The 8,499-nt window shown below is 41.4% G+C and overlaps 1 protein-coding gene across 1 annotated transcript in view; it reads right to left on the reverse strand.

Annotated features, from left to right (window-relative positions):
* Positions 1-1,982: 1,982 nt before the first annotated feature.
* The window catches only part of orc5 (origin recognition complex, subunit 5), a 29,644-nt gene continuing 23,127 nt past the window's right edge, over positions 1,983-8,499 (reverse strand). The window contains exons 11-15 of the mRNA XM_063217946.1: positions 8,264-8,376; positions 6,285-6,332; positions 5,016-5,126; positions 3,311-3,423; positions 1,983-2,584 (exon numbers count right to left, since the gene is read on the reverse strand). Coding sequence (XP_063074016.1) covers positions 2,539-2,584; positions 3,311-3,423; positions 5,016-5,126; positions 6,285-6,332; positions 8,264-8,376 — 431 coding nt within the window. The 3' untranslated portion in view covers positions 1,983-2,538. The remainder of the gene's footprint in view (positions 2,585-3,310; positions 3,424-5,015; positions 5,127-6,284; positions 6,333-8,263; positions 8,377-8,499) is intronic.

The raw sequence follows: 8,499 nt of genomic DNA on the forward strand, positions 1-8,499 counted from the left end.
TATGTGTGCAGATCTACAAAATTAACCTGCAGATGCAAGATGTTTTTCCACAAATACATTGTATCTGGCACATAGGCCTATGTGAAATTGTTCTTCACATTTGGATTTTATTTCTGGACATACAATCTTTATGGCCTTGTTCTAGTTCCATACTAGAAACTTTCCTCATTCACTGTCACCAAGGTGCAGTATAAGGATTTTCAGGTAACACATTGTAATACCGACTCCTTGTTAATCATTAGTTAAGGATTTGTGAAGCATTATTCAAACATTAGATAACCCTTTGTAAAACATTTGTTAACCATCTATCTCTTTATTATTTCCCATTACTTTGGCAAATGATTAATGGTTTCTGTATTTTGCCAATTTGCCAATCCTTCCCAGACTCTCTCACACACATGTATCAGTATCAAAAACCATTAACAGTGTATGTTAATGATGAAGTAATGGGAAATAATAAAGAGATGGTTAACCATTTTTTTTTACAAAGGGTTATCTAAGGTTTGAATAATGCTTAACTAATGCTTATCAAGGAGTCTATTATGAAGTGTTACCGATTTTCAAATGTGGTCATTAATTTGCTCAACCCAACAGGAGTGCAGTCATAGTCAAGACAGCTTTGATTTCAACGAAAAATCCAGTCCCAGACATGTTAAGTCTCCCACAGACATTCACAAGTTCAAAACCACAACAAAAGTCACATGTAAGACCCTCCCTTCTTCATCCCAAGCAGTTTCTATGACAACAGTGATCCATCCCCATAGCAACACATAAATGCAGCATCATGACACCTAGTGAACTGGCAGCATGTCTTCTCAAGCTGAATCGAAAGTTGGCTGCCTGGAAGTTCACAAGCACATTTTAATAATTATGCAGATATGTTGAACACATATACCATGAAAGTGATAAGAATGTTGTAAGATAGACAGTATGTATTATATATCACCAAGTTAATATTTCTCGATGCCATACAGACATTTCAAAAAGCCATTTGAGCAAGCACACACATGCACACTCAAATTAAAACTAAACATATTTTTATTATTAAAAATGGATTCCTAGTTCCTACTGCTTAAGCATTTCGTGACCCTGTTGACATATCCAAACCCCCTTAGAGCACACACAGGTAATAGAGCACACACAGGTGTGTGTGTGTGTGATGGTTGCGTCTGGGCCAGGCAGGCCACTCTTATCCCCTGCTGCTGACAGCAGAGAAAGCCGGCTGTAATCTGGATAAAGCATTGGCTTTAATCATGACCCCCAGTCTCAGGTCACACACTGCCACACGTGCCGGAGGTCGCAGACAATGCATTTCAGACCTGTCAGAGGACTGTCTGCTCAGTGCATTTCCATTTAAATGTTATGGTGCTTACTGTACTGTATGCATAATATACGGTGCTGACAATTACTTTTAGGAGATAAATAATAAAACAAAATAATTAAAAGTACTGGTAACAGTTCATATTATCGTGAGGAAGGTGAAGAAGTGAAGCTAATGAGAGCATATATGGCTGAAATGTACTGTTCATCCTGCTGTTGTTAGTTTGTAACTAAACATTTATGAAAAGTTAGAGTTCATGAGTTCATCTTTTGGGTTAATGCTTCAATCTTTTCAACTTATCCATCTTGTTCAATATTCATTTGTCTATTTGATCTATTTTTGTGCATACGGTACAGGCGACTGATAAGGTCATCTAACAGGATGACGTCATCTCCGATTTCTGCTGAGTGCTGTGAGTCAGCAAGCATCCAAATATGGCAACTTGGGCCAGTTGCCATGGTACAGCCATGACCAACCAATACAATGATATCATGAAAGTGAGGTGTGTGTGTGTGTGTGTGTGTGTGTGTGTGTGTGTGTGTGTGTGTGTGAGAGAGAGTGTGTGTGTGTGTGTGTGTGTGTGTGTGTGTGTGTTCTCAGGGCAGCCCTTGAATAAACAAAACAAGTCATTAACATATAAATGAACCCGGATGAGCCTTCATACAAAAAACATCAACATTTTATTTATTCAACACACTATTATTTATAACACAGTGCACAATATTACACCTAAACAATACATTTGTACAGCGTCCGGTAACCGACTATGCAACAGCCATGAATGTGTTCATTCAGCTCAACACAACAGTGATCTTTATTCCCCCAGAGAACATTACATACACATGACTCCATGGGCCCCTGGGCAAGACAGCAAGAAAAGACCCCCCTCCATGGGTGTTGCTAGTTTCAAAAACGATGCATAGTTTTGGGACAGACGTCAGAGACCCTATGTTGTTGGGTGTTTGTCCCCTGAGAAAATGTGAAAATAATACAGTTGTTCAAAAGGTGCAATATTAACACCATATGAGAATGGATAGTTGGGCTTCAGGGGCCCGCTTGACTCTTGGGCCCCTGGGCCTGGGCCCGGTTGGCCTGTGCAATAATCCGTCCTTGATTACAGGAAGTTCTATTCACTGTTCTGAGGGGCTGTCAATCATTGCTTGTTCTACAGCTAGGAGCCAATCAGGTGTCAGTAAGTACATCCATGGGGCGGGGCCTCACAGGAAGTCATACAGGTACCTGATGATATCGAAGCTCACAGTCCTAAAGTAAACAAAACACACAAACCAATATTAATTGTGATTGCTGTTGACTGGAACATTACAATGTACTGCAAGTCAACCTAGCACAGCAGTTCCAAAACGGGGGGTCGCAGAGATACTGCAGGCGGGATGGCAGAGAGAATGGACTTTTGGCATAAAAAAATCTGCTTTTATATAAAATGACCATTCCATAAATTGGTAAGTAACTGTATTCATTTGTATGTTAGTAATTGTATTGACTTTTCCTGTGAATTTTACAGCAGAGTTCCAAGCAGCCACCACTCAAATGCTGGAAAAACTATGAAACCCAAACCAATGGACTGAAAATAAGAATTTACTATCAAGTGCCTGGTGAATTCAATTATTTTTATAATTATTTATTCATTGGTGGCTGGGTGGGTTTTGGACAAAAAATAATAACAATGTAATCATTTATTTATTTATACTGCAGAGATGCACTGACCTACTTGGACATGTTAAAATGAATCCATTTCAGGAAATTTGAAAGGAATCTTGAAATTTCAATATAGTTCACATTTTGCATGCAAAATTCACAGGCTGGGTGGGTTTTGGACACATAATAATCTAATAATGTATCTATTTATACTGCAGCAGATGCACCAACACCTGAACATGTCAAAATGAATAATAATAAAAAAAAATTAAAGCAATTTCCAAATGTCAATTTAGTGAACATTTTGCATGGATGTATCCACAGTACACATACCTGGAGATGACTTGGATGAAGTCCAGCGATACGGCACACTTGTACTTGGGGGAGTCTAGCTGGTCGTCATGGCCCACTTGGGTCAACAGCTGCAGGGTGACTAGGGAGGAGATCTGGAACAGGCAGAGTGGAGAACAGTGGTCTCTAGGGCTGTAATGATATTGTATTGAGCCGAGAAATCGCGATACTCAATCACGAGTCCCAAAACTATATCGTGATACAAGTAGACAGTAACGTGATATGCCATTTCTAAGTTCTGCTACGCTTCAGTCCACAAAACAACCACATGATATGATGTGATAGTGCTTCCAAGCTCACTATTTTTAAACTTAAAAACAAATATTAGTAGCCTCTTGTAATGTATTCTACCTATAAACTATCATTGAAAAGAAAAATGTTGGGATGTATCGAACTGTAGGTCAAAAATCGTGACACGAACCAAATCATGAGTCGAGTGTTTCACTACAGCCCTAGTGGTCTCCAATTATTTTCCCCAAAGAGCTAAATTACGTAGTGCAAATGAGACTGAGGGCCAAATATATCACCCGAATGTATGGCCAAAGATAGCACACATATACACATATGTTTTCATTTGTTCCACCCTCATGGTGGGCCAAATCAAATGTTTGCCATGCCCGGGTCGGCTCTGGGCCGCGGGCCGCCATTTGGAGAGTGCTGGTGTAGAGTGAGGGTGGGCCACACCAAATTTTCGAAGGGCAACATCAAATTTTATAAAGTCCTCCAAGGGCCGTACTATGAGCACAAACCAAGACGTCCCCCTGCACTTTAGACCCACATTGAAGGCGGCCACCTTTACAACAGACCCCAAGTGAAAAAATATAATTTAATTGCATGGTATCCCTCTCTCTCTCACTGTGTGTGTGTGTGTGTGTGTGTGTGTGTGTGTGTGTGTGTGTGTGTGTGTGTGTGTGTGTGTGTGTGTGTGTGTGTGTGTGTGTGTGTGTGTGTGTTTATTTGTTACACATCCCTGTGTGAGTAGCCCCTTTGGAAACACATATTTCTTACCATGGATATTATAGACTATACACAGAACAGTATATCCAGTAAGATCTGTGATGATCTCTTTACAAGGCAACTGCTCCCACAGGGAAAAGTCTGACACCTAGTGGCCAGGACGCAACACTGCATCCAATCCAATCCAACACTAACCCCTATTCTACTGGCAGAGACAAGCCTTATAAATCAAGCTTTAATCCACACACCAAAAACTAATTAGGAGGTGACAAGAGCTGGCCTCTGCCTCTGAGCCTCATTACTGAGAGAGAGAGAGAGAGAGAGAGAGAGAGAGAGAGAGAGAGAGAGAGAGAGAGAGAGAGAGGGAGAGAAGCGGCTGCTCACTTGAGGGAGAGAACGAGAAAAAGAGACAGAGAGAAAGAAGGCGTGAGAGGGAGAGAGGGTGCAAGAGAAAGCAAGAGAAAGCAAGAGGGAGCGGGAGGAAGAGAGGGAGAGAGAGAGAGAGATCAAGAGAGAGCAAGAGAACATAAGAGGGAGAGAGAGAGTGCAAAAGAGAACACAAGAGAGAGAGAGCAATAGAAACACAAGAGAGAGAGCAAGAGAGAAGATGAGATACACAGACAGAGAGAGAGAGAGAGAGAGAGAGAGAGAGAGAGAGAGTGAGTGTGTGTGTGTGTGTGTGTGTGTGTGTGTGTGTGTGTGTGTGTGTGTGTGTGTGTGGGTACGGTACCTGTGAGAAGATGCTGGCTGTGGGGGCCACTCTGCTGTCCACCACACTGTAGAAGATGGCCAAGAGGCGGTCCAGGGGGAACGGCTTAGGACCCAGCAGGTGATTACTCGTCTACGGACGGAGGGAGAGAGAGAGAGGGATGAAAGAAATAGAGAGGAGAGAGAGAAAGAGAGAGAGAGAGAGTGAGAGAGAGAGAGAGAGAGGGAGAGAGAGAGAGAGAGAGAGAGAGAGAGAGAGAGAGAGAGAGATGAGAGAGATGGAGAGGAGAGAGAGGGGGAAGAAGGGGAGGATAAGGGGAAATGGAGAGTAGGGGAGGATGAGAGAGATGGAGAGAGAGGGATGAAGCAGGAAAGGGGAAAAAGAGAGATGAGAGTATTAGAGTGGGCGGATGGAGGAAAGGAGAGGGATGAGGAGAGAAGGGGGAGCAGGGAAGGCAAAGGAGAGATGGGTGGTAAGAGAACAGGATGGAGGGAGTAAGGAGAGAGATGGAGGAGATGAATAAATGGATGGAGACGAAAGCAGAAAGAAGGTGAGGAGAGAGGGAGGCAGAGAGATGAAGAAAAGGAGGGGAGGTTAATCAAAGAAGGAGGAGAGGAGGAGGGGAATAGAGTGGGGATGATATGGAAGATAGGAAATAAGTATGCCGGAACACAAATCGTGTAACCAAGCAAATGAGCTCTGGCTTATGTAGGGATATGGTCAGTGGCGACGTGGGCGCATACAACATGCGCAGGAACACAATTGAAAAAAATGTGCTAAATTGCCAACTATACATCCAAAACAATCACACACAGAGATGAATCACACACAAGCACGACACAAGCAAGCGATCAGATGAGAATATGAAGATGAGAGAAGTGGAACTAAGCAACTAAAACAAAGAGATGCATGAAAAGATTTTTTTTTAAATGTCAAAACACTAACAGATATTATATGTATAACGTTCATTACGTCTAACTGTTTAAATTACAACTTGAGTTTTGATAAATGTTTTATCTTTTACTCGACATGTTTCGACGGTATACCGTCAAAACATGTCAGGTAAAAGATAAAACTTTTACATGTCTGAAGTAAAATACATGAAAAATGTCAGGTAAAAGATAAAACTTGTACATGTCTGAAATAAAAGAAAAAACTGAAGTTGTACCAACAGATATTATAAATCCAGACAAGATGGCACATAATGGTAAGGCCAAAAAGCCTCACACCCACACAAACACGCAGACAAAAGAATGACGCAAGCAACAAAAGGCAAGAACCAATACCTACCTTCTCATGCTTCTTCAGAAAGTTGGTCTTCTTAATCTTGCCATGATGCTGTGGGCGAAAAAGGGGACACATGGGAATGAATGAATAAACAAATAAATAAATAAATAAAGTGAAAGGGACAAAAAAAAAGCTGGAATAAAAACCAGACATCCTTTCATGATGCTGAACAACACGACCAGACAGGATTTTGTCCGAGCCTTTTATCAATACCTTTCAAGGTGAGGTAAAAAAAGAAACAGACTCAGGCATCTGACGGGGAGTTCACCGAGATGAGAGGAGTGAAAAGACTCAGACAACCCTAATAGGTTTATGTTATGATTTGTTTGTATGAGACTCTTCATTTAGTCAGAAAAATATGGTCTATGTAAAACACAGACATACAGAGTGTGCAGAATTATTAGGCATACAAGTTTTTTGCCCACATTGTCCTTTTTATGCATATTTTCCAACCCCAAACTGCATAAACATGAAAACCTATTTAATTGAAGCAATCCAGGTCATGCACATTTGTATATAAAGAGAGGGTGCGATCGAAGGAACCCAACACCCTAATAATCAGAGCTACTATTAATAAAAATAGTTTGGACCGGGCTACATCCATAGAAATGGATACTTTGTACTCAGTGCAAGAAGGGAGGAACCCTCTCCTTTAAAACAACTTCAGCCACTTGAAAATGAACTCCATCATGAACTACCCAGAGTCCCTTGTCCAAACACCATTTACTTCAAACATTGGGAGAATTTCTGTTGCTTAAAGTATTCGGTTAAAATCTTTGTTTCGAATAGTTTCAAACATATCTCTCAAACTCAGGAATATGTATAATACTATACAATGGAACATGCAAAGATACAGCCACATAAGAGGAGTGAAATTAAATCTTAATGATCAGTTATCTACTGATCTGGACAATAAAGCCAGACATGAGAAGACAATACATTTCAAGTCAATTCATTTTCACAAGTAAGCATGCATACATTTTGTTCATGTTTGTATTTCTGTTTCACATCTGGCCTCTGAAGGCCACAGCACTCTTAATATATTATGCAATACACTGCAGCTACAGTTTTGCCCATAACCTTTCATATAGGCCTACCGTCTATAATTTCGCACATACATGCATGATCATATGGTAATATTATTCCCAATACTCATTCCAGTCCCTGAGCAGTTTCCTCAACAGTAATGGTCTGTGGAGGAAATAGCTCTAATGATGAATCACCATGCACACCCAACTCCTCCCTCGTGAGGTGCTTCTGCCATTGCTGGCAAAGGGACTGCTCCTGTGACGCATATTTTCCATTTCCAGATTGTTCCATTATTGGCGTCACAGTAGTTCATTCAGAGTTTCCTGCCGTAATGTGACCAACTGTGTGATTTGCAGTGTTTTTTTTTTTTACTGTGGCTCTTGATACATCACAACACTTGCTGTCTTGGTCACAGATTCACCAGCAAGTTGTGTACCAACAACTTGTCCTCTTTTGAACTGTCACCCATAACGTTGTGTGCATTGCAATATTTTGAGCATTGCCCTGCTAATTAAACCTTCACACTCTGCTCTTACTGATGCAATGTGCAATGAATGCAGACTGGCCACCACACTCTCCAATTTTACTGTTTCCACACAGCCGGATGATTTTGAAAGCACATGGTTTTTGCCATTCGTTTCCACGTAAACAGAGTTTTAAAAATCCACATATCAAAAATCAGGCTTTAAAAATATCCCATTTAGGGGGCTAAAACGCACCTGTTACAATGGAGCTTTTTTAATTGTCATGTTTACACCAAAACAGGAGAGAAAAAAATATCCACATTAAAAAATTTCCAGCGACGTGGATACAGCACCTAAAATGACAGGTGTTTCAGTTGCATTGTCCAACCCTTTGTATATCAGACTTGGCCACTGCTTGGCCACCCTTGGTCGCCTCTGATCGGCATGGATCATTAACATTATACTAATGGAATGAGCTGGGTCACCAACCTTGACAAAGAAGCGTCTGTCAGTGCGGGCCGGGTTATAGGAGGCCAGATAGGCCGCGATCAGCAGGAACTTGGAATAGTAGGGCAGCTCCACATGGGCATAGGCAGACAGACCTGGAGGAAGGAAGGAAGGGAGAGAGAGAGAGAGAGAGAGAGAGAGAGAGAGAGAGAGAGAGAGAGAGAGAGAGAGAGAGAGAGAGAGAGAGAGAGAGAGAGAGAAAGAGAGAGAGAGAGAAA

The sequence above is a fragment of the Engraulis encrasicolus genome, chromosome 15 (assembly GCF_034702125.1).
Source record: "Engraulis encrasicolus isolate BLACKSEA-1 chromosome 15, IST_EnEncr_1.0, whole genome shotgun sequence".
Classification (NCBI taxonomy): Eukaryota; Metazoa; Chordata; class Actinopteri; order Clupeiformes; family Engraulidae; genus Engraulis; species Engraulis encrasicolus.